We start from the raw sequence: 27,262 nt of genomic DNA on the forward strand, positions 1-27,262 counted from the left end.
ATAATGCAATCTGTTTTCATTTTCACCATCACACTTAGGCATATAAGCCTGGTCAGTTAGGACTTTGCGAGTATATGTGCATAATTATATAAAAAGTGCAGGGTGTACGCGGTTCATAGGAGTCCCACAATCTTTCGAGCATTATACAAAGCCAATACATTTGGTGGTAGGAAACGAGTTATTTTGATTTTTCATAAACTACACCTTACGATCTGATCTTCACAAACTTTATTTTCAAAAAATATATATTAGTACTCAATTAACTACGAAACAGCTACTGTGTTAGCGAAACGTCGTGATATTTTTTGGGAAAGAAAGTTTTTGGCTTTCTACTACTCCATCTGATACAAAAAAAATGGACGAGAGAATCTTCCAAAAAAAGGAAGGAAGTAATCAATTTGAAAATAAGTAACTCTATACATGGATATGTAGATCATGCAAAGTAGAACTCATGTGAATGATATCTGATTCTTATTCCTCAACAAATGTTCGATATACAAACTGAATAGAGAAAAGTATCTTCTGTATAATTCAGTGTTCATATAGAAGTATTTGTTTCGAAAGAATTTTTTTTTTCTTTCGTGTAATTCAATGTTTATATGAAAGTAGCTGTTTCAGGAGGACTTTCTTTCAGTTTGTGTCTGAAAGTTACTTCTTTGCATGATCTACATATCCATGTATAGAGTTACTTATTTTCAAATTGATTACTTCCTTCCTTTTTTTGGAAGATTCTCTCATTCATTTTTTTTTGTATCAGATGGAGTAGTAGAAAGCCAAAAACTTTCTTTCCCAAAAATTATTCACTCCTAAAAAAATAACCCTTTCAAATGTTGTGATATATTTTTTGAACATAAAGTTTGTGAAGATCAGATCGTGAAGTGTACTTTATGAAATTACTATGGATCTTCATCAAGTAATGACCGAATCAATCAGAAAAGATTAATTTTGTGTTTGTCTACAATACAGCGCTAGCTACACGTGATGCGGGCTTCCTATCGTACTTCGTAACGTTAAGGGTATTGCATTAGGATTTTCCATTTAACTCTTATTTCACATAACACCTTTTAGAAGAGAGTTGCAAAATGTCATAAATGGATTTGAGATCAAACAGTTATCTTGCATAAATGTCTGTCGGATATAATTCAATATCCAACGTGGTATTCGCCGGGGAAGAAAGTAGTTGTTTTCCGGTAGGAATTCACCAGAACCCACTGTGTAGTTCTGTTGAGAAAGATGAAATTTTCGTAATTTCATTTGGAAATTTTTATTTCATTGTTGATTATCAGAATGTTTCAAACAATCTGTCATTTTCACAGATTTGTTTCATTACCTACATTACATTACAGTGTCAAAGTAAAATTTCAAGGAAGGTTTGAGTAAACCATGGTTCAAATAAATCCAACGAAGGTTCTAATGGGGAATACAAGACCAGTTATTGCTTGAAATGAATTTCATTTGTCAATAAACACACTGATTTAGAAATAGTAAATTACGTATAATTAAATAATATTTTTAAAGAAATTATTGCAAATGTATTTTTTCTTCTGTGTCTATGTCTTCTGTGTCCAATAGAAACTTAAACTGATAAGAAGGAGAGGTGATTTTCGTATAATTCAATTTCCAATTCAATCGTGAAAATTGTGTTACTATAAAAGTATCCATCTGAGTAATATCTTTATAGATTACTTGACATTCCAGAAAAAAGTTTTTAGTTGAATACAATATTTGAACTTTTTCACCTTGCTTGCAAGATATCCTAGTGCAAGTCTTTCAAAAAATCTTTTTTAAGAGATGAATCAAAAAATAAAACAATAGAAGTCATCATAATCAATATCAACTGTAAAAAAAACTCTTTTGTATAATATGGTTATACCCTATCGACATATATTGACAAAAATGGCTTTGGAAACCATTAAAAAATATTTGTTCATTTTATTATTTTTCATCAAATGGTCTTCAATAATAAAATATGTGAAATGATATATTCATCATTTTACTGAATATATTTTATGAACAAGAACAGAATTATATGTTTCCTCAATTGAGTACAAATGAATACCATTGAATTAATGTAAGTTTTGGATTATCAGAGGTACAAAAGCTCTCAACTTCCTATACTGTAAACAGGAAAAACATTTACTCAACCTGAATTTCAGTAACAAGGAAAACATACTTGATACTACAACCAAAGTATTAATTTGTTATCCTGGACATGCCAACCTTGTTGGCGAAACGCACGTCAAGTGCAGGTATTTTTAAATTGGTGAATGGATAACTGAATTCAAACAAAAAGTATTCATTTTCATACGAATCTTCCCAATCATACCTATGAATCAAAGATATAATTTGATCTGAGATAATATGTACTTTATCTGAGGAGTACCGTCGAAACCCTTGACTAATTTGACAATTTACCTCTTCCCATCGACCGTCAACAATAAACTTTAAATCTCCTATTTCAAATATTATATCCACTTTTGTCATACCTACGACCAAATATTTTGGCAACACCGTAGGGGCTTGGTTATATCTTCAAAATATATACTTATATACAATGGGGCTTTGTATAAGCGAATGAATATCAATGGATTCGTAATATACGTAGAATATATTCAGCGAATATATTTCTTATATACACCCGCCGACCTTCCTCTCAACCCGGGCTTCGACTGACCCTCGGCATATAGCGGGCTTGGTATCATGCGTCAGATGCGTATATATATATATATGTATATATATATATATATATATATATATATATATATATATATATATATATATATATATATGCAGTTATTCCTTTGTTGATTATTTATTTCTCAACTTCTTTGACATATGTCAAAGTTTTGAAATGTGAATTATGTCAACGTTGTTGATTGACTACTGAAACATTTGATGTAATACAAGATATTCTCCGATATCAGTCGGTTGTCATTTCACCACTATCCAAATTTTTCTAAGACGGGTAGCCAAGTACGATCTATTTCTGAAGAGCTGTTCGAAATACAATTCTCTCCAGATATGAGAATATACGCTGATTCTGGCAAACATGATATTAAAATGTTTTCAGACAATTTAGATCCTGTCGATTGACTATTTTTTTTTGTAATCTCACGCACTTTCAATGGTTTCGAAGTTTCACCAATATAACTTTCACCACAAGAACAAGGTATCTGATAAATGCAATTTTATGTTTTTTCTTCAGTGTTGTTGGGTTTTGTCAGTGACGGCTCGTGCATTGGACTCATAAAGACTATATACACATAGAAAAGCCCGCCAGAGGCGCGGAAATTTTTTGGGGTACCGCATCTATTCAAAGCAAAATACGTAATATTTGCATAAATGCAAACAAAAATTGTGTATTGCCGAAAATTATACGTGTAAAACTGACCATTAAAAAAAACAAAAACAAGGGAAAATGGTTGTCTTTGAGTTATTTAATATAAATGAACTCTTCTCAGTCAATAAATAATAATACTTTTCTCTTCTAATATAACAGTTTTGTTAAAAATTACTACAAATATTTTATTAGCACAATTACTTAATTATGCTTATCTTTGACATATCTAAAAACTATTGAAAGTTGTGATGTACAGGTAATATCGGTAGTTTCATCAATTTCCCATGCAAAAAAAGAAACACTTTCAATCTCCTTCCTTTTATTTTCCTTAATAATATATGCCATACTGTCTATAAACTCATTTTGGATGGTTTTTGAGGTGCCCAAAAAAACGCTACCGTTTAAAAAAGTGCCAAATTGGGAATCGTATTTGCCCCATAACATTAAAAGTTCCCTGTAATCGTCGCGATTAATCGAATCTTCGGTTTCATCGTGTCCGCGAAAAGCTAATTCTGGGGAACCCAAATAAATCGTAATATCGATAAGTCTTTTTAAATTCGATCGATTTTCCCTAACCTGATTATTAAAAGAAATTATGGCCGCTTTTTGAGCTGTATCTAAAGCTGTTTCTATATTTTGTTGGCTAAACAATTTTAATTTACAAGACGAAAATATATGCTCCTTAAATTTTAAATGTCTTTCTGTAGAACGAGGTGAATTCGGTTTGTACGGAAAATAAAACACAGGGCCAACAATAAAGTTTTTCTCGTTTAATGGAGCCGGTTAACCAATGGCATTTATCGTAGGTACCAACTAATATTAAATCCTCAACTTTGTCGTTTATTTGACGCTTCAATTGAAATCAAATTTTGTTGAGGCCTTCCCAGAGTTTTAATAATGCAGGATACAGTGTGGTACGTACTTCGTAGTGAGCGATAGTGTTTTTTCGGGCATGTTATGTATTTATATTAGAAATTAATAGTAAAGTAATGATACCCAAGCATTTTTAGAAAAAAATAATCATAATTATTTGTCAATATCTTTTAATTTATTGCGATGAATAGCCTCAAATTTTATGGGGAGGCTAAGCTTCCCTTGCCTCCTCTGACGAGCCGCCGCTGGGTTTTGTATGTGTGAGTATAGATTTCAGTGTATTTTTTGTTTTGAAAGAAGTTCTAACATAATACCTATTTCCAATTCGTCTTATATTTTCAGATAGTCGTGGAAAGTAAGGTATTACTTATATACCTAAAATGTTCAGCAAAGTTTTTTTTTTTTTAGTAGACATAATTTGAATAGACTTTGGAACCATATATCTAGAGTTTATTCACTTGCCTTGTGAAGGGTATTTTATAATTGAAAGAAATTTCCAAAGTTCGGATTAGCTTTTGAATAGACTTGTTCGTAAAGAACAAGCCTGAGTAAGTACAGGGGATGAAATTTCCTCCTCTATGAGATCAATGGATGACGCAATCTATGAATATCAAAGATAAACGGGGTTTTCCAAGACGGTCAGTTGGAAAGCCTAGCTTCTTCATTGACCGCCGAACTAGATTCGTACCCCAAGACAACTTGTTTTGTGAGATTTCTTCGATCCTTAATAATTTTTGTAATTCAATAAATTTTATAGTGCTACAGTTTCAGCCTAATGGCGTCAGTTGATATTGTCGCACGTGAAAATCCTGAAAAAGTGCTAACAACAACTCAGGTGGGGGGTTAATTTATCAATAAATCTTGTATGGCTTTCATAAATTCAGATACTAATTGCGACAGGGCTCTTTCCTAACAAATCACTGTATCAAAAGTGGGACAGGAGAATAGAAAATATTTTCATTTTCGAAAAACAACGGTAATTCGTTTTGTTGTGGCGTACAAATCAGTTGGTGTATGGGGTAGTAAACGTTAGATCAACGACCTACCCTAAAGTTAGGGATGAAGAGCATTCATTCTTGAAAGGTATCGATTCCAAAATATTATTAGATATCTAAAATCGTCAGTTTAAAAATTTTGAATGTTATTGCAATTATAAAATTTTCAAATTTACTGAATTTAAAAAATGTTTTACTTAGTAGAAAATGTATTTGTTGTTCTATGGAAGAATAATTGAAAATCTAAGTCGTATATTTTCATATTAACAATACATAACGCGATTTAACCAATAGCAATGAAAAAAATTTATTTCAAATGAAATTGGTGGCCAGATAAAGGTAAAACAAAATTCATGTTCTGAGAGAATATTAATTTTCGTGAATTTGTTAATGTAGGTGATATGTCTACATAATGTACTATAGTATACAAGGCGTTAGTGAATGAGTGTAAAAAAGTCCAGAGGGTGATTCTGCATAAAAAATAATGACAGTTTGCCATATAAATTTTGTCCGTAAATGCTTCGATTTCTGAGATACGTTGTTTTGTTTGTTTTTATGAGTCCACCTCAAACTGTAATATCTCAATGAAATCTTATTCAGCGTAACACACGATTAATTACGTCAGCATAAAAATTGTGTGCTCGGGATTCGATGAAGTCGACAAAGACCGTTTCTGCCTGGTCCTGATTGGCGAAGGTCCTGCCGGTGAGAAAGTTATCGAAGTGCTTGGCAAGATTGTAGTCGATTGGCGGGAGGTCAGGGGAGTATAGTGGGTGAGTCAAAATTTCGACGCTCAATTCGTTTGATTTTCGGACGGTGATTTGTGAAACGTGCGGAGGGGTGTTGTCGAGGAACAGGATCAGGCCTCTTCTGTTGACCAGCGCCGGCTGCTGCTGATGCAATTTTCTGTACATATCGTCGATTTCCTCACAATAGGACTCTGTTGTGATGGATTGGTCCCGTTGCAGAAAGTTATAATGAATCATACCAGCCGCTGACAACCATACAGTAACCATGGTCATTTTTTGGTGGGTTTTTGACTTTGGGAAGTGCCTGGGTGGCTCATCAGTGTCTAACCAATGTCCTGAACGTCTTCTGTTGATGTACTTTTCATCACACGTGACGATCCGATTCAAAAAGTACTGTTTTCTTTGCGCAAAAGCAAAGAAGAAACATGACAATTGTTGGGCACCCACTTTTCGAGCTTCTTGACTTTTCTAATACGTTTTAAATCATCAAAAACCGCTGGTCACGCCCAGTTCTTTCGCCATCCCACGCACCGTTTGTGATGGGTCACTCTCCACCAGTATCCTCAAATCCTCGTCTTGGTGGACCACATCGGGGCCCATCTTCGAGGCTAAAACCTCCGGAATGAAATTTCACAAACCATCTGTGATTGCTTTGTGCTTGGTTAATTTTTCAGACGGTTTTTGCAGCGCTTTGGCGCTACCACGACACTGTAGAATAAATATTTATTGAGATATGGAGCTACAAAAACAAATGACATTCAAACAGACAAAACTTCTGAAACAACCAATATTTGTGTATTGTTCTGAAACTTTGAAACAGGAATCTCGGAAAAAGAAGTATTTGCGGCCAATAGTTGTAAATCAAATTGTCATTATTTTTTCATGCAGAATCACCCACTGAAGTTTGTCGCACTTATTCACTGACACCCTATGTTTCTATTATCATTAATAAAAAACCGCCCCGGCTCTGCATGGGTGCAATGCTGTTACTTAATTGATACTAAATATACATATAAACGCGTGCGATAGCCGCGCGTTGTAAAGTGCTATGGGGGCAAAACGCGGCCTTCGACGCCCTATTTATAAGCACGCGCCGCCGCCCCCTCTGCCGGTATCGTCGCAACCGCTGTCCCTGCGTTTTAAATCTGCAATATCTTCGAAAATATTCATTTAAATCAATTACATGCTGTGCAGGGCTGTATTGATCTATATTGAATGCACAATGTATGTAAGGTACCTAATTAGATAAGGATTAATAAGTACTGTATTGATTAAAATCGCTTCGTAAATGAAAATAAAGGATAAAAAATGATTATTGTGGGTTATGCCTAATCTAGCTGGTAGGGTTCAGCCAGCGTTTGCAATGCAAGCACAAAAACTGTTTTTTTACGATATTACATTAGAAACCTCTGAAATTATCACTGTTTCTCTACTATAGCATGCATGTTATACCGTGTGACACAGACTTATGGTGCACCCCTTTTTTTCTTTATTCTTTCACATATTTTTACGGAACTATTAATATTGATTATGCTTACAAAGAGGCACTTTTTGACATAATGTGAGATTTTTTTCAACTTCCGGTTTTTCCGGAAATCTTATCAACGTTTAATTTTCAAATAGAACACCCTGTATATTATTACATTTTTGACATCTACACAATTTTCTGAATCCAATGATACCCCATACTTGATATTTTAAGTGTTTTAAAAAACTCGTATCAAAATCCGTTGCGTAGTTTTAAAGATCTGAACATACGTAGGGACAGGCAGAGAAAGCGACTTCGTTTTATAATATTCATTGCTTGATGAAGAATCGAATTCCATTGCAAGCACACACACAAGTTGTATTTCGTTGCCCGTTCGAACAAGTGTTGCGGACGGCGGCAGCGGCGGCGCTTTGTAAGTCTCGACACGTTCTGAATATGGAATTTGCAAGTTTTAACATGTAACAGTCGCTGAGCTTTTTAAAACATTTTCTGCCTAAGTTGATAGGCGAAGTCAAGCCAACATTTTAGTTCTTCACTATCGACACTATCTGTATTTCAAGCGGAAATTTACGCTGTTGAATTGTGCGCGGAGAGACTGGAAGAATCCAACCTCATATACAAGTCAATAAAAATAGTTTCGGTCAGTCAAGCGGCGTTGGATGCTCTTGGCTTCTACCGAGCAACGTCTGAATTGGTAGCAAATTGCCAAAAACGATTCTCCTCGATAGGAAGACTCAACAGATTGTATCTGGTCTGGATTCCTGGCCATACTGGCATGGAAGGCAATGAGGCTGCTGCAAAGGAGGGTGCTGCAAGCAGCACTGTTTTATTATACTCACGTAACTAATATATTCTCTTATATAAAATTTAACCCTCATTTTGATTAAAACTGGATTCATTGTATACTATGTCAGCCAGGAATGGAGTGCATTTGGATATCTTCAATTAACCAAGTTTCTGATAAAATTATAATGTTATAGATATTATTATTAATTGAATTCATTTATGCAAAAAAATCGTCTATATTTTTCCTAATACTTCTAATATTCATATGAAAAATGCTAAAAAAAATGCTCGACACAAAAAAGTTCTGCAGCTAATTTCAAGCTGTCACAGACTATTGTTTCTATTTATTCATAATCCTCAATATTATTCCGAAAATCCAATATATTACTCATCGTTATATTACAAAATTATTGATAATGAAAAAAAAAATGGGGAAAAAAAAAAGATAATTAGGTACAATTAGGAATATTCAGTATTTTCCCAGAGTATGGATAATTTCATTGAAAGCCTAAATAGACAATGAAACTTGGCAACAAAAGTTATATTTTGCAGTAAAGCCAGACTAAGTGACAATGAGCAATCGTTGTTGAAAAAACAAAAAAATAAGAATTCGGAAGACATTATAAATATATGTTATATGGTATATTCATGCAATATCGGCCAGGCTCGTAATCTTGGTATTTTTGCCTTCAATGCCAGCAAAAATACCAGGCATTTCCGACGCTATATTTGATTTTTGTCTTTATCCGAAGAGATCTCCTTAACGTTGTCAAATCCTCCGTGAAAAATATATTCGTTCCCTTGAATTTTTCGGCACATTTGATGATGTCAACTCTCAGTTCTGATTTAGATAGTTTCATTATTATAAGCCTTGGTTTATTTTGGTTTTCAAGTTTCTTTCCGATTCTATGAACATCCAATACAGCAAGCGCCAAACGTGATGGCGAGCTCGCCGCTATGCACACAAACTCATTTTCGAAGTAACCTCCACTACAGCTTTTGCAAGACATACAGATGCCTTTGTACAGAGGTGTATCATTACTCGTCCTCCAATGCTGTTGGCGTTTGGCATTGTCTGAATAATTTGTGTTGTTTCTGAAAAAATGTCATCGCCTAACAAAAAACCAGTCATTAAGAGTCAGGAACGTGAAATAATTTTTAAAGTGTTCAATTATTTTCAAAGTGTTAAATATGAGTCGGATACGTTATCAAATGTGAAAAATAAAACATCTCTCGCTACAGGTAACATTAAATACATTTAAAAAATAATTATTTCAACACAAATCTTTATTTTGTATTAGGTATTTCAATAAGAACCATTGAAAGAGTGGTTAAATAAGGGAAGAAATTGATTTCTGCAAATAACGGAGATGTAAAAGTTTCCACCCCAAGAAAGAAGCGGCCTAGAAGAGGACCAGTAACTGATATTCCCGAGTATTAGACGGATTATTTACGACTTTCAATAAGACGGAAGGGTATCGTATTACGGTAAAAAAGTTCCAACACAAAATTAATGACGTTATGGAAATTGTGGCTTCCGAAACATATCTTCGTGGAATTTCAAAGAAAACAGGTTTCAAATGGAGGACTGGAAATAATAGAAACATTTTAATAGAGAAAATGGACATTAGAACTTTGAGGATCAAGTATTCACGAAAAATCAATTATTTTCGTAGCCAACAGCAACATACCTTCATAGTGGACATACATCTTCCAAGAACGGGACGGATGAATTCAAAAATATTGCGAAGGGACCAAACCTCATTATTGTCCATGTGGGAAGTGACATGGGTTTTATACCTAATTTTCGGCTTATATTTGAACAACAACATATCTGAAAATTATGGTAAATGATCACAAGAAAAGTTAATCCTAAATTTACCTGTGAATTCGGTAGTCTTGACCGATAATGCTCCATACCATAATATTCAAATTGATCCAGCCCCCAACACAAATTCTAGGAAGGCTGACATGTTGAAGTGGCTGCACGAAAAAAGCATCATGTTCACTCCTAATTATCCGAGCTGATCAAGGTAAATAAAAAGCATCACATCAGATACAAATTTGATTAGATTCTGCTTGAACACGGACATAACGTTTTGCGACTTCCATCCTACCATCCGGATTTGAATCCCATTGAACTCATTTGGGCTACTGTCAAAAACAACATGTCCCAAAAAATGTAACTTTCAATATGGAAGATGCGAGGAAACTGGCGGAGCACGAGTTTGATCAAATCACTTTCAAGGAATGACAAAAGCGTTGCCGACATGTAGTAGATACTTATAGACGGAAATCCAGAGGTAAATCCAGTGAATATAAATTTAAATGACGATAGCAGCATAAGCAGCAATGAAGATGAAGAAAATTTGTATTCAGATAGTGTATCATTATATAACATTATAATCAACTGTAATACTACCTGTAATACTAAATAAAATATGAAAAGAAATGACAAAGAAATCATGTTCCATTTGCTACCCTGATTACAACTAGTTATAGGTGCGACACTGGCCAGCAAGGGGCTTATCGTAATCCAATAGTAATTTAGTCGGGAGAGTATACCTGCGCGATCGATCGCCATCAGTCGTGGCGTGTAATGTATATTTATCGAGTTTAATGTCAAGTTGGCATTTATAGTTCAGCTTAGCACTACTGATGAGTCCTATGGAGGGTCAAAACAGGGGTAGCTGGTGATGAATAAAAAATGTGTTGTGTTTGGGCTCTGGTTTTCATACACCTGAAGAATTTGACTCACTGCCTCCGTTTCTTATAGTTTCCTGATTTTTTTAATAATACTTTTTTTGGAAATAAAGTTCATTGCTGAAACTGTGGTTTAGCTTTGATGTATTATATTTTTATGGGTGTTGATCAATCATTAAATATTCAAATTTCTGGAATAATAAATTTGAAGTTCAACTTTGTCAATATAAATCGATATTCAATTCCACAGGTGCTTGTCAGATGCTAATGACTGCCGCGTGTGGGTTCATCCAGCTCTATTTTCCTTGTGGAATGTACAAACCTTCACAGCGGTTGAGTAAACCACCCGGTTTTTACAAGCACATGGTTTTGGTAGGGTGTTTTAGGTAAAACAATGATTTTTTTTCATAAATATTTTCAAAATAATATATAATTTTTTAGGTTTCTTACGGTTGTTCTAGGGTTGATAGCTTTGAATTATGTTGCTGTTAGTTTCACAGAGACGATAAAGAGTTCTGCACCTCTTTTTACTGTACTGATTTCTAGATGTTTACTAGGTAAGTTATAATGTATCGCTTCTTTTTAGGTTAATCATTTGTGAAATCATAATTATTTATATCTAGCTACTTTTTTAATGAATATAATTTTCTGGATAACATGAAGAGTCAGTTTACTAAATACGTGAGGTAGTTTATATGATTTTCAAAATAATATTTTGTTGAAATCGAATGAAACGAAAAATCATTCGTTTTCGAGATACAAATAACTAAAATTGCAAAAAACTTATGACAAAAATCAACCATGTTTTGAAAAATTTCAACAATTTTTCGATAAACATTTTCTAGAAAAAGATGTTCTCAGCAAATTTAGTTAGCGCCCTGGGAGCTAAGTAATATGCATCGATGTAGAAAATTGTAAATATCTCGTAAACGATCACCTCCAGCGTTGTTGGGGAAGTGTGCATTTTTTACTTGGAAAGGGTGTGGGAATTAGGTTTTTTCATGAAAAATACCAATACCTACCAAAAATACTATCAAAAAAGTTGGGGCAACATGAAATAATTAAGACAGCGTACACAGCGCCCTCTAGATGATGCATCAAAATTAACACGAAATTATTATTTCCCACGTCGAAAAAAAACCCCGGGTACCTACCAAATTTTCTTCAAATAAATTTGCAAAAGATTTTTTTAAAAAACGAACAAAACAATTCGATTTAAACACCCTGTATTTCCGAAACGAAGCATTTCCGGACACGAGTTTATAAAAACTTTTATTTTCAAATTGTTAAGGAATACGTCATTTGAATATTTTAACGTACTTATGTTACACCCTGTATATGGGCCAGACCCTCATTGACTTTTTATCATCCCTCAATTGCTTTTTTGTCACCCCTTAATGACTTTTTTATCACCCCATTAATGATTTTTTATCACCCCTCAATGCTTTTAATGATTTTTTTTTCACCTTAATGACATTTTTCAACTTATTGGCCTTTTTTATTGCCCATTAATGGTTTGTTGTTGTTCACGAATGACTTTTATTGCCCTTTATTAGTTGCCGACGTCACATAAACACATTTATTAAGACTTTTTTTCTTAAAATTGTCTTAGGAATACGTCACTTGAATATGTTAACGTACTTATGTTATACCCTGTATATGGATCAGAGGCCGGACTTATAGTCTCAATGGATTTTTTTATCACCCCTCAATGACTTTTTATCACCCCTCAATGACTTTTTATCACCCCTCAATGACTTTTTATCACCCCTCAATGACTTTTTATCACCCCTCAATGACTTTTTATCACCCCTCAATGACTTTATCACCCCTCAATGACTTTTTATCACCCCTCAATGACTTTTTATCATCCTTCAATGGCTTTTTATCACCCCGTAATGACTTTTTTATCACCCCTTGGTTACTTTTTATCACACCTTAATTATTTTTTATCATCCCTTAATGACTTTTAATGGTTTTTTATCACCTCAATGACTTTTTTCAACTCATTTGTTTTTTTTATTGCCCATTAATGGATTTTTGTTGTTCACTAATGGCTTTAATTGCCGACGACACATAAACAATGTTTATGTTTAAGATTTCATTACCGTTTGATGAAGTTTTTTGATATAATCCAAAATCCAAATTAGAATCCATATTCGAAAACAAAAATGTGTTATTTCACCAGAGTCCATGTTTTTATTTCTGTTTTACGTTAGAAACTGTATTTTAAAACAAAATGTCAATTCAATGATTAAGTTTGTCATTTGAGAAAATATTTTGAAGTAGGAAATTCTCAAGGCTTTCTTGCAGTTGAAAATAATTGAAACACAACTGTAAAGTTATGAGTTTGCTCATTTGTGGTTGACCACGAATTTGATATTTAATACTTAAACTATTTCAGCAGTGATGCGTCCATGCCGTAACGGGCAAGCGAAGCCACATTTTAGGCGTTTGTTTGAAGGTAGTTGACAATGTTTCATAGTTTCATGGTGAATTTCATTAATTTGGACTTCCATTGTCTAATATGGTGTGATTTGAAATCTTTGAAATAACAAATGAAAATTAAAGTTGAAAAGAATAGCTGAAAATGACAATTATATTGAGCAAAAAAACTCTGAAAAGAAACTACAATAAAATACAAATCAAGTAAAAAATTGAAAATTGAACAATTAAAATGAAGAAGATTTCAAACCAAGTTACTTCACGACGTTTCGAATATTAGTATCCACAATTATCTTCAAACGATGACACTCAATACAATTGTTATTTTCAGCTATTCTTTTTAATTTTAATATTCATTTGTTATTTCAGAGATTTCAAATCATATCATATTAGACAATGGAAATCCGAACTAATGAAATTTTCCCATTGATTCCCATTGATTCTAAATTATGAATATGGAGGTACAGTTCCAGGAGTTCGGACTTTTTCATTCTATGTGTCCTTCTCATTGAGGAGGAAAACTGAATGCTATCTATTTTTATATAAATTTCTTAACGATGGAAATATTTTGGGTACTGTAAAATCATCAAATCTTTTTTCATGTCATTTTGAATCCAGAGAGCTATCGCTCATTTTTTAGCATCTACATCTCTAGATGTAGATAGAAAACACCGAACCAACTGTCCAAATAATACACACCCATATTCCACAAGGAAAATACAAGAAATAATTCCAAACCACACCCTACAAATTACCAGCCAGAGTCCCACAGTTATGGGAATTAAAGTGTACAACCATCTACCCCCTACTCTGAAATTACTTACCACCTGCAACTTTAAGTTAACACTCAAAGAAATATTCATTCGGACTCCCTTCTACAGATTGAATGAATTTTTTAATGAAATTTCAGTCTAGTTTTAATGGTATATAATTTACTTATATCAATACACAATACCACTTTATCTCTATATAACTCTAATATTATTTTAAATTTTATTTTAGAATGTACTCTTTTCAACTACTAATGTGACTTATCCTATGTCTGCATGTGACTTTATTGGATTAATGAATATTATTATCATTATTAAAATAAATATTTCAAAATGAAATCTCGAAATATTCATCTCTCCCAACTAACTACACCGAAGGTTCTGGTAAATGCCTGCTGGAAAACAACCACTCCACGGATACAGTCGCCAGAGACGGTTGAAACTCTGTTGCACAGGATGTTTTTCCCGCTTGGGGCTTTGTTCACGAGATGGAGTTATTACTAGTTAACAATCTTTCTTTTCGACGAAGGTTTCATACATGCAGTTGAGCCCGTTGAATTTTCATCGAGTCCCAGACAATTTGCTGTTTGGGTTGGATATTTCCTACACTGATGAGAGGTAGTACTTCGAAACCGCGGTCTGTAGATAATCCACTCGAATAATTTCGTCATGGTCCTGCTGCTGGATGAACAAAAAACATTTACGAGATTAACCTCTGCAAGGTATCTTGCATGAATGTCTATCGGATATAATTCATTGTCCAGCGTGGTATTAGCCGGGGAAGTAGTTGTTTTCCGGCAGGCATTTACCAGAACCTTCGGAGATAAACATTTCGAGATTTTATTTCGAATTATTTGTTTTCTAGTATGGTTTGACCTCTTCATCTCTATTAAACACGAATTACAACATATGAACTATACTAATGTAGACATGTTTTTTCAAAATAGCAAATTTTGTATATTATTTCAGGAGAACAGACGGGTCTCTATGTAAATCTAAGTCTTCTTCCCGTGATGTCAGGGCTGGCCCTGTGTTCTGTGAACGAAGTCAGCTTTGAAATAACAGGATTTATTGCTGCAATGGCCACTAATGTCACTGAGTGCATACAGAATGTCTACTCTAAAATGTTGATATCTGGTGATAAATTCAAGTATACGTAAGTTTGATTTTTCACAGCTCTTTCCAAAATCACTAACTCTAAGCATGTGTTGATGGAAAACTTTCTAAAAACAATGAAATGTTTGAGTTCAATTTGAAAAAGTGAGATTAGTATTCATTCATTCACTTTGTAACCTTTTCATATCTACTGTATTAACTGTATTACAGTTAAACTCATTTTCGATTTTTTCACAAATAAATCTTCAATCGCTTAAGTAACGAAGACTCATCTTCAAACTCTGCATCCTTGGCAATTTTTTTTCAGCTGACCTAAATATCCTGAACTTTTAGGAGAGTTTGGTTTGAGTATCTCTGCCAAACTAACTAGAAATGTACAATCTTTTCTAACAGTCATTTGTCACAGAAAGATATTATTCAGACGTAGACAAATTTGAAACATTAGAATATTTCAAAAATTGATTGTTGGAATGATCTAGAGCCATAATATAGTAATACCACTAGTAAGGATTTGTACAGACTTTTTGTTTTAGTTTTATTGCTTTCAAAAATTCTAATTGAAAATCGTAAAATGAGTTTCTAGGTGATGAATGAATTTTGTGATCACCTTCGAGATAGGTTAATGCAGTCAAGTTGTTGGAAAATAATTCCATGAAAATCAAAAGATAAATAGATAAGTACTATTCTGATCATTCCCAAATTGACTTCAATTTAAGAGTCACCGGCAGACAGCTGTTGCAGCCTATTGGGCATCGTCAGTACTGGACATATATGTATAAATATATTGTTATATTTACTTCTGTAATGTTTTTATGAGATAGTCTTTTCTTGTTCAAAAAGGTTCATATAGCTTTCTTATAATCCTGTGTTCATTTCCAAAAGATCACCAAGACACTAAAAAGTAGATTTCCGGGAAATAATTCGATAATCAAGTTGTTATTAACAGATTACTGGGTACCGAAAATTTAACTGGTGGTTTTGATATGTCAGTAATGGTAAAATATATATTATTCTGGTTGAATTAGACGGAAGTTTCAGTTTTTAAAATAAAATAATTTTCGTAAAATGAAATCGTTAAATTTAATTTTACTGTGATGTCTTCATTATACGAAATATGGAAAAGGTGTAAAGATAATATTTTATTGAGGCTATGCACTATGCACTTGATTTGACATACTACGTTTCATTAGTTCTGGGCCACCCTTTCGAGATCACATTAGTATGCAATTCAATTTTTTCCATTCAGTGTAATTTTATCGAAAATAATTTCAGGGAATACTAGAATAATTCAATATTATTTTCAACTTTGTACAATACGGGAATAAACAATGTTTATTCCCATATTGTTTCTATAAATAGAAACACATCTTTTATGTATCTACTAGGATTCAACTTTCACTTTTTTATATGCACCTAATGAACTTTCGATTTCTTGAATGAGAGGTATTGAATAATTCTAATTAGTATTACATCATGCGATGAATTATACATTTAATGGGGAAAAATATTAGGGGAATTTTTTGATTGTAGATGAATTTCTAAATAGTTGTTATATAAGCTTCTTAAATTGAAACTTAATAATTTTTACAATGTACCTGCAGCGGACAGTCGCCTAATAGTCAGGTCTTGTCAACAAGTGCCTTTCAGGTCAAACTGAAGATATTTAAACATCAAAATTGAAAAAAAATGAATTGAAAAGATATATATATATATATATATATATATATATATATATATATATATATATATATATATATATATATATATATATATATATATATACACACACACACACACACACACACGTGTTTCTGGCTATTGGCCTCATCAACGCGGTGCAGCCAGTTGCAACAACTGGTTACCAAAAATGAAAAACATCATCATCCCTCTTGTTCATATTATTAGGTATTATCATACACACTCAATAACATATTTATCTCTGTATTTATATTCTCTGTATATATAATATCTGTGTTAAAACTGTCTAAAACCAGTGGAAGTGTAGGGGCTGCAGTAATCACAGACAATGCAAGCTACAGTTATCGACTACCAACAGGAGCTAGTATATATATATATATATATATATATATATATATATATATATATATATAGTAGTATATAGTATATATATATATACATGCAAAATGTTTTATACACCTCCAAATTACAAACCCGTTGATCGCAAACGCCTCTGAAATCGGAGGCCAATTCGAAAACTCGGAGGCCAAAGCGTTTCCTCGTGTATAATTCTTCCATTCACATTTTTACGTCATCAAACACTCTCTTGCAAAATTTTGTTTGGAGTCCATTTCGAGCGGAGCGGTATACATATATAGTTATACAATATAGTTCGCTAAAATTCCACTGAGTGGCGCCCTGGTATAATACAGTTATATACCAAAAAACATATTGCAACAGAATATGCCTCCGACTATAGGTAATCTAAATGGGTTCCGAAACATGGCAACGCTGTAAGAGGCTACTTCGTACGGTCATTTTATCCTTGTATATTTTAATGAAATCGAAAGATTTTCTCAAGTTTCGTGTAGGTGAATAGACCTCCAAAATATAAGTGTTTGTATTTAGCGCTCATCGGATTTCATTTCATAATTGTTATTTATATGTAATTATCATATTTTTTATGCTAAAATACAATTACTGCAGAAGAATACTCGAGGCGTTTTGTCTGTGTGAAAATGTTGATTCACTTTGTATTTGAATCGTTGTAGATTATATTCATTCGAAAAACGCTTTCAGGAAGTTATACCGAGTTGAATCTTGAAACGATGAGCGGTTTCAATTTGTCGTGTACCTCTGGCAAATATCGCTTTTGGTGGAATTAAGTGGGCAAAATCAGTTCATGAAAGTATTTATAAAGAGAAACAAATCTTCATTTTTTTCACGTTTTAGAGTGACAAGGTTGCATATGATATCTGTGTCTCCACTCAAGCAGATAGCTCTTTTCTGGATGGAATTTGATAGCTTCAGGGCGTAATGAGGGGTGAAACTCCTCACATATGAAAAAAATTGAAACTTTTATGTTTTTTACCACTGTTATTTGTAACTAACGTTACTGCAGTTTCGTAAAAACATAGAAAGTTTCAAATCTCTTTTTTTCATAATGATTTCCTATCACGTAATAATGGCTACATTCATCAAAATTAAAACAATATTTCAAAAAAGGTCTGATTCGAATTTTATACAGCATCAGCAATTGCTGAGGTAGGCAAAATAATTAAAGACGACAGTCGCATACTGAAAAGTAAAATTAACATTTGTTTTAAATGTTGACTGTGTGTTTATTTTTATTTTTTTCATATGTTTGAAAATAAAGAACTATTATTATTATTATTTCATCCCCGTACACAAATCAATGATATATTGATGGATGTATTTTATTTAATTCATATACCATGTATATCATTAAAATGGCATTGTTTCAAAAAGAGTCAATGTTTCCTTATTTATTTGAATTTATAGTTTAATGAAGAATAACTTTTTTCGAGATCAATTGCCCTAACAACAAACTGATATTTTTGCACTCGACGAGCGTTTCGCCAACAAAGTTAGCATATTCAATTTTCTTCTCCTGAGGATGCTAACTTTGTTGGCGAAACGCGCGTCGAGTGCAAAAATATCAGTTTGGTGTTAGGGCAATTGATCTCGATAAAAGTTATTCAACTTTCACACCAAAGGTTCCAATCTCATCGTTATTAGTTTAATGAAGGACAAAATGTTCCTTCTAAGTTTTAGGAATTTATCTGATGAGCTGATTTGATTTATTTTTCATATTCTGAAATGTTGAAAATCAAGATGAGAAGATTATAAATATCTTCTGCTATAACCTCTATAATTTTTATTCACTTTCAACAATTCAATTGATGTTTGTCATGATTATTGCCATCTAGTAAAAACTAAAGGTATTTGTGTTACTACAATTTTACAGTAAAAAGTTTTCGAAATATTACTACGAGAAATGAAGAACATAATTACAAATCAGATTTATACACCATTAGGAAATATAAACACAAACCATGTGATACTAATTATTTCGCTAGTCGGTGGAAAATGTAATATTGAAGTAGGAGACAATAGGTATATGACTTTAATATGTTCATATTTTAAGTTTTTCATTGTACCTGTGCCAACCAGTACCTATTGGAATTTTATTTTTGGAAGACTTGCCCATTAATTGATTGTTAAAATATCCAGGATGCATGTTGATATTATTATCTCAAAGACCATTCCTTCTGATAATCAGCAATGGATCTACTCTGAGAAAATGCATTAAAATAATATGCACAGCGTTCCATATCTGTTTATCCAAGATTTGTTTTGTTTTATGATGAGTCTCTAAAAATAGAAGCTCCATTTTACCAATGTCGTCAAATGTTTTTCCTAACAATCTCTGTCAATTCATTTCCCCCTTCCGGGTACAATTTTTTCACATACATGTTACCAAGTGTGTTCTATCTTAAACTCAAATAATTCCCACTTTCCAATGGCTTTCACCTAGTTTTCATGAATATTGAAGGACAATCTGTGATTGATTTAGGCCAATTGAATCGTAGAATACTATTATTATCTTGCAAACATTTCCAAAGGCATCAATACAACGCACAACATAGAATACTAAATTATTTCATGTCCTTTTTTATTTTCTGTACATTTTCAAATATAGTAAATCTATCAAGTTATTGTGTAGGTTTTGTATTTTATGTAATACCTTTCAACACGGAAAAAACTAGTTATTTGTACGATGAAATTGAATTTGGAAACACGGGCAAAAGAATAACAGTTTCGAATCAGTAAATCCTTATCACAACCAATCTTTCTACATTAAATGAAAATATATTCTAGAATTTAAATATTGATTTCAATAATATGAAGGTATTCATACACAGTAAATAAGAATAAAAAATAAAATATTTTGTATTTCACTAAAAAAGGCATAATCTAAAAGGGAATACAAAAATAACAATATTAAAGGAAAAATGAATTGATTGACTGAAATTGAAAAAGTAACCAAAATATATTCATTGAAAATACAAAAAACATCAAGCAATTGAGTAGAATGTTATCCTTGATTATTTTTTCCTATATATATTGTAAATGAATGTTTTCACTCTGGTCCAGTCTTTGTTGTAAAACACATCTGGATATTTGTTTATCAATTCCAAACATTCTTTTTTTCTAGGGGCTTTTTTTGAGCTAATGTTATTTTCAAAGTAAGTTTTTACTAATCCTGCCTGTTCAGCTGTCCAAGCTGTTCTACCAATTATCTCAGATTTCAATTCAATATGTTGCTTATGTTGAGGTTTCACTAAAATAATAAAAAATAAACTTTATGATAGACAAACAATAATATATTCAAGTAAAGGTACAGCAAGCGCCATACGTGACCGCAAGCCCGCCCCCATGTGCATAAACTCATTTTCAAAGTAACCCTCACTGTACAGCTCTTGCAAGACATACAATTGCTCTGTACAGAGGCGTATCATTACGTGTCCTCCAATGCTGTTAGCGTTTGGCAGTGTCTGAATAATGTGTGTTGTTTCTGAGAAAATGTCATCACCTAAACTAAGTTTATTTTTGGATAAGTGTATAATTATATAACATTTTAATGAACTGTACTACTACCTATAATACTAAATGAAATATGAAAAGAAATTAAAAAGAAGACATGTTCCATTTGCTACTCTAATTAAAACTAATTATAGTAACCACATGGGCCGGCAAGAGGCTTATCGGATTCCAATAGTAATTTAGTTGGGAGAGTCTATATCTGTGTGATCGCCACCATCACGTTTGTCGCTTGCTGTAATAATTTTCAGAATATATTTACCTAATGAATTAGGTACTGCAACTGAATGTATGTTTTGAGTATCATCATCATTTTCCGATTCTTCTTCAGCCAACTCTTCTTGTGGGTTGATATCAATTTCATGTAATGATTTACCTTTATAATATCCACTCCTCTCTCCATCAGTAGAAGAAGTTTCGATATTTTCGCTGTCTGATATATATCCTGGGGTAACCTAATCAATAATTCCAAGAGAACAATAAAAATGCTTTACTCATATAGTTTATATTTCTTTATGATACTCATCATGAAAAATGTTAAAAGCAAGTCTTCGATACTTTTTTGAGAAAAATAAACAAATTACTATTCTTGAAAACGAATATTACTTTTGAACGATAAACTTTAATTTTCTTGTTAAAGAATTTGATGAAAAACCATAATGAACGTATTGCAAAATACTTTTTGTGATATGTCTGAATAAATAAATAAATATATCTATGAGTTTTGGCACACCTCGTACAACAAAAAATATTTTGCCAGTTGTATTTTCAAACGAAAATACTCTACATTGAAGTCAGATTTTCTCATATTATTGATTAATTTGAAGATATAGAAATGACTCACAAAAAATACCATCACTCAATAATTTTTACCTGTAATAATCATTGTGGGTCTTTTCTGTGTGTCCCATGAATTGTGCAAATTGTTCTGTTTCTTCCTGATTGAGATTAAGGATCTGCATAACTGTGGCAATTTGTTTCCGCAATTTGTTAGATGAAATCTGATCGGGATATTCTAAACCGGCTTCATGTGCAAATTTGCGAATGACAACATCGCCTCTTGTCCATTTCACAGTTCCTGGAGATCCAAATGAATAAGGGTCGTTTTCAGGAACAATGTTCTGATTTTCGGATCGGATTTTGAGAAAAAAATCTATAAACGTTTGTAAATATGGGTGGAAAAGAATTGCTACTGGTTTGCTACCCTTACCACCTGTTACAATTCGCTTATAGTATTTTGTTAATATTTTTTCTGATTCGGTTAATGCTTTTTCACATTCTTCTTGGTTAATGGAATTAACAGATTCGGTATAAGTAGTGAGCTTTGTATAGTGAACGTCGCCAATTCGTTTTCTGTTGAATAAAATGGTTAGGGCAAGAGAAGCCTGAACCAAATTCTTGAAATGTTTTTTGTTGGTATAGTCTGATTCAAGAGAAGCCATTGATCTATTTGCTATCAGTGCGACATATTCCTTGAATTTTGTTATGTCACGAGTTAATGGCAGCAAAATGGGTTTTTCCCATTGTTTTTCCCTGAGATCTTTAAAAGCTAAACTGCTTATTTCAGTCGTCCACTGGGAATCTATTAGTTCTTGAAACCGTTTTGTTTCTGTTAGAATTTCCTCTCTGTTGGTACATAAAAACGAGGGATCTTCTTTTAGAACAAGACGTATGAGAAGATCACATACTTGCTTTAAAGATGTCCCAATATGAGCGGAAAGACTTGGTGATCGATAACTTTTTTTTCCATGTCATATCCCCCAAGCCTTTTAGCACATTCTATTGCTAAATCAAATAGTTTTGGTTTCAAAACATCTTTGAGTGCATACTGCAAATTATTCGTCATTTTTCTAAACTCAATTAGGAATCTTGCTAATTCACGCATTTTATTAGAACAAACTGATATTATCTGATCTCTTTTATGTTTTTTAAGATAATTTTCACCAAAAGAATATATCAAAACATCAGTTTTGGCAACCATTGATATTTCATCTGGTTTCATTCTTGAAAATACCTGTTCCTTAACCCTCAATTTGTGTAAGGTACTATTTTGATCTAACGAACAAGCGATAAGAGTTTGAGATAATGCTAATTGATTCTCCCCAGTTCGAGAGCTATTAATATCTTTAAGCACACATTTTTGCTTGTGGCGAGTCAGATAGTTTCTTGTTAATAATGCTTTACAACGACTGCATGGATAATATTTTCTATTTTCAGTTGGGTTGCTATATTTTGGCCGTAAATTGCCTTTCAAATATTCATTGAAATTGCCAGCATTTCTAATCAATCCTATTATTTTTTTCCTTTCTGCATGTTTTTTGGGAAACGAAAGCATTTCTATGACTTCTTTGCAGTCATTATGGTTTCTTTCCAAGTGACGTTCAAAGTTTGTCACTTGTGACAAGCAATATTTACAAAATGTTTTCTTCTTTTTAACATAGCTGAAAAATTTAAACGAATAAATTAAATTAAAGGCTGTAAACTGGTACATTATTTTTTTTTTGAAAGTATCTACTCAGTAGTTCAATTTGAAGGTCAGTCATGAAATTCTGAAATATTCAGAATATACACTTTTAGGATTTTTTATCAGTATATAAAAACGGAAAACTTCGATTGTAGAAAAAGAAAAAGTTAAGAGTTATTTTAGAAGTTTTCAATTTTGATATATTGACGAAGAAGTAAACATGTTGAGAAGAATATTATATAAACATCAATCGCCTAACAAAATACTTGTGCTTTAGTTTTTACTAAATGGTTTGATTTAGCTTGCCGTTTGTTCATTCATTTTTTATTTGTTTGGGTTAAATTCAGTAATTGAAATAGGACCCTCTTCCGATTGACAGATTGATTAAATATTTGGTTCACACCTTCAGTTCTGATGACAATACAATTCAATACGTAGGTACATTTGATTCACCTTCTTGTATATTATCTACATCATTATTATCTTTAACGTCAATAAAACCGTTCAACTTATTTTTTTACTTAATATATTATGTTACTGATGGTCGTCATATGCATATGAAATGCTGATTTATCGGATGCTTTTTCAATTTGATTTGAATAGATTCGCTATGTACATCTTTTCTTCGCATGCATTGACATTGTAAAATACTTCTGTATTTACCTAACATTACAAGAGGGTCGTGAAGAATTCAGTTTGTCAGCAAAGTCTATAACTGGATTTGTTCCCTGAAAAAATATTATTAGACTGATATTACTAAGGCAGTGATTTCGGACATACCGTGCAAGATTTTTTGAGAACCATATCATCTATTATATTTATTTTATTTGCAGATTTGTTTGCCACTGGAAGATCCTAAAAAAATAACAGAATATATCACCAATATAAAACTGTGCCTTTCTGAATGTTATCATTATATATTTTTTTTCATTTGAATTAAATCCATCATTCATGTAAAAAATCTGAAACACGATAAGAATTATTTTTTTATGAAACTGAAAGAAGTAAGAACTGATTCCTACTTTTTTTATTTCTCGTTCTGGTGAGTTCTTGATTTCCTCATTATTGGCAAAGTCCTGTTTCAGTGACGTTTCTGGACTACAGTCTATGTCATTGTACCCATCTTTTGTAATCAAAGATGAAACAGATGGAACATATGTTGGGTCTTTAAATGAACCATCCAAGTCATCATCAATATCAAATGATACATCTAGAGATGGGGCAGGACTGCTATCATATCCTTGATCTGTATATGAGAAAATCAACAATAATTTGGAAAAAAATTAATATTGATAATTTTGTTCAAATCTTGTATAAGAAAAGTATGATGATTTGTATAAAAATTGTACCACAATGTTCAGAATATCACTCAAAATATTAGTTATCTTCTGTGCAAATAGAAATCAGCTAAGTTGAAGTAGTAGATATGTTTAAGTTGCAAAAGATATTTTCAGTTATTTTTCATACATTACATTTTTCAGTTGATCTATGAATTGTTTATAACAAACATCAAATCCATTTTTGGTTTTTTTATAATACAGTGGAACCATTAAATTCTGCATATAAAAAATAACGATAAAAACAAACTAAAAACTTCTCATTTGATTTATCTGAATTTTGAAGAATTATAATAATTATTATTCTCATCATCATTCTAAAATTTTTTACAATGAACTCTATATTCTCTAAGGCTTAAGATACCACCGGTGTCTCGTCAGTACTGAACGAGTATTGTTAAAAAAAAATCTGTTTTTTCGTTAACCAGCTGTCGCACCACTACAAACGACAACCCTCAAAAGTCGAAACTTGTGCGAGCTAAGAATTACCGAGGTCTTACCTTTCAACGTGTGAGTCCTAACACGGGTTGGACGACGCAGGAGCAACTGAAAATCGGTCATTCAGACTAGGGCTTGAACCACCGACCAACACGGCAGTCAATTCTAGTTACTGAATAAAGCACCCACGTCGAACCGCCTGGCTACCGCCCGACCAAAAAGTGAGACCCCGACGATGTAGATAGTAATATGCACTTGCAATCACATGATATCAAATATAGTAGTATACTTCGGAATATTATGACCATCATTGTTATTATAATAATAAAAAATTGGAGACATTTAGTCAAGGTAGTAATAATTGAGCTAATTTACTTCCTAACTAATGATCCACTTCCTGAACAGCAATACTTATTGAATTACATTAAACTGATTATTATTACCGTCTTTATATTGGCTCAGACTTGAGATCAAACTATTCACAAAAAATCGGAATCAACTCAACTCAATACAAGCTTAGTAGGAAGAGTGTATACCTACCACATTCGCGAATTAACTTTCGTTCTATGCAGAGAGCCAATTGAACATTTTCCAAATAATGAATTATTTAAGGTTTTTGAATTGTTAACCCATGATTAGTGACAGTTTGGTTGTCTCCAAGTATACTATTTTCAAGATAAGAATAAAATGAAGATATATAAACATCGTTTAGCAAGCGCTTGGATGGGCAACCGATTCTATAACTAATCGCACGTTGAAAAGTAGAACCTTGTTAATCTTCAGCTCGCCAGAAGTTTCGACTGGTATGAGGACAACTGATTGACGGTAAAATTCCAAACCCAAAATCCCAATGTTAATCTGAGCTCTGCGTCAACTGTTGAATTTACAAAAGTTTTGAAAATTCTATTGATTCTCTACTCAATTTTTGATGTTACCCAAAGTACTAACAACTAAACATATCCATCATTAGTTTCCTAGTTTCATAAAAATGTGCCATTTTATCTTTTCCAAATTAACAGAACAATTAACAGAAAGCGATTATTTTTCACTTTTTTGATTATTCTGATTACTTTTCCACGGCTTGAAAAATGTGAACTTTTGGGATCATCCTATAAAAGTTGTTTTCAATTTTATTTGGTCGATTTCATGAACGGTTTTGGTCAACCGTCCGCAGTTAAATTTCTCGTTTTTATGTGCCGAATTAAAAAAACATAGGTACTCACCTAACAAATAATTTTCATTATCTTCAGCCGATATCACGTCTTGTGCTAATTGCACCATCAACTTGGTTCTCGTTCTAAGTCTACCAATATAAAAAAGCATTTCAGTCAAAAAGTTATTGAAAATTAATTTACTCACCTCATTGTCTGAACATATAATAATATGTATTATAACTTACTACCTCTCTTGGAAACAATAAATGAATGCGTAGTAAATATCGTACACTAACTCGATAACATACGTACGACTGGATATAATACGATACGAATTGCAACTTGGCAACCATGTCGGAGGCAAATGGATCATAATTTCTCTAAAGATATATACGGATGAGCCCGTTAGCCTAATTCATGTCCGGGGGCATGTTCATTCGTAAGATTAACCTTATCATACATTTGTGCAAAATTGTTTTTTATTTACCCCTCTCCTATGATTAGGGTAAATAGTCAATATTTATTACTTTTTGCATAGAATATACTTCATTAAAGTGATTATTCATGGAGGAGGCCTGGGTGCCTGTTCAACGTATGGAGGCATATACGATAGCGGTGCAAATATATATATATATATATATATATATATATATATATATATATATAGTATATATATATATATATATATATATATATACTATATGCCACAGGCAAAAAAGCTCTTGCGCACTGCAGGAAACTTGGGGAGGATGCTGTCATCTTCACAGACTCACAGAGTACCGTGCAGGGCTGGAAATAATTTTACCTATTCTCACAAAATTGTATAGAGCTAGTCTGGCGTGGAACTATATACCACCCAGTTGGTTGGCAGCAAGGGTGGTATATATATACCTAAAGTAGGCCGGAGAGACCCACACCCCAAATCGGTACGACCAATCAGCCTTACATCCTTCCTGCTGAAAGGACTTGAGAGGATACTGGACAGACATATCAGGAGGGTAGCATTATATGCATCCCCAC

The 27,262-nt window shown here is 32.7% G+C and overlaps 3 protein-coding genes across 5 annotated transcripts in view; 1 reads left to right on the forward strand and 2 right to left on the reverse strand.

Moving 5' to 3' along the window:
* LOC111502310 (solute carrier family 35 member E2A) overlaps positions 1-27,262 on the forward strand; it is a 39,309-nt gene that overhangs the window by 5,872 nt on the left and 6,175 nt on the right. The window contains exons 2-4 of the mRNA XM_074183674.1: positions 11,186-11,321; positions 11,377-11,492; positions 15,120-15,306. Of these exons, the coding sequence (XP_074039775.1) occupies positions 11,186-11,321; positions 11,377-11,492; positions 15,120-15,306 (439 nt within the window). The remainder of the gene's footprint in view (positions 1-11,185; positions 11,322-11,376; positions 11,493-15,119; positions 15,307-27,262) is intronic.
* LOC141485924 (uncharacterized) lies at positions 20,181-24,166 on the reverse strand. Of its 3 annotated transcripts, XM_074183598.1 has the most exons (5): positions 24,094-24,128; positions 23,977-24,041; positions 21,723-21,927; positions 21,112-21,304; positions 20,181-20,589 (listed from the first exon to the last, which is right to left on the reverse strand). In XM_074183598.1, the coding sequence occupies exons 2-4, from the start codon at positions 23,981-23,983 to the stop codon at positions 21,112-21,114; spliced, it is 405 nt and encodes a 134-aa protein (XP_074039699.1). In that variant the 5' UTR covers positions 23,984-24,041; positions 24,094-24,128; the 3' UTR covers positions 20,181-20,589. The 3 variants fall into 3 exon arrangements, with proteins under 3 accessions (XP_074039699.1, XP_074039700.1, XP_074039698.1); XM_074183599.1 differs by lacking the exon at positions 21,723-21,927 and having other exon boundaries at positions 24,094-24,156; XM_074183597.1 differs by lacking the exons at positions 20,181-20,589; positions 21,112-21,304; positions 21,723-21,927 and adding an exon at positions 21,980-23,290 and having other exon boundaries at positions 24,094-24,166.
* On the reverse strand, positions 24,132-26,602 carry LOC141485840 (uncharacterized). The gene is made up of 4 exons (XM_074183390.1): positions 26,448-26,602; positions 26,312-26,391; positions 24,336-24,559; positions 24,132-24,275 (listed from the first exon to the last, which is right to left on the reverse strand). Exons 1-4 carry the CDS (start codon positions 26,450-26,452, stop codon positions 24,132-24,134), a joined length of 453 nt encoding a protein of 150 aa, XP_074039491.1. The 5' UTR covers positions 26,453-26,602.

Source organism: Leptinotarsa decemlineata, unplaced genomic scaffold (genome assembly GCF_025532065.1).
Source record: "Leptinotarsa decemlineata unplaced genomic scaffold, Ldec_3_MD MMD2_tig00026340_RagTag_RagTag, whole genome shotgun sequence".
Classification (NCBI taxonomy): domain Eukaryota; kingdom Metazoa; phylum Arthropoda; class Insecta; order Coleoptera; family Chrysomelidae; genus Leptinotarsa; species Leptinotarsa decemlineata.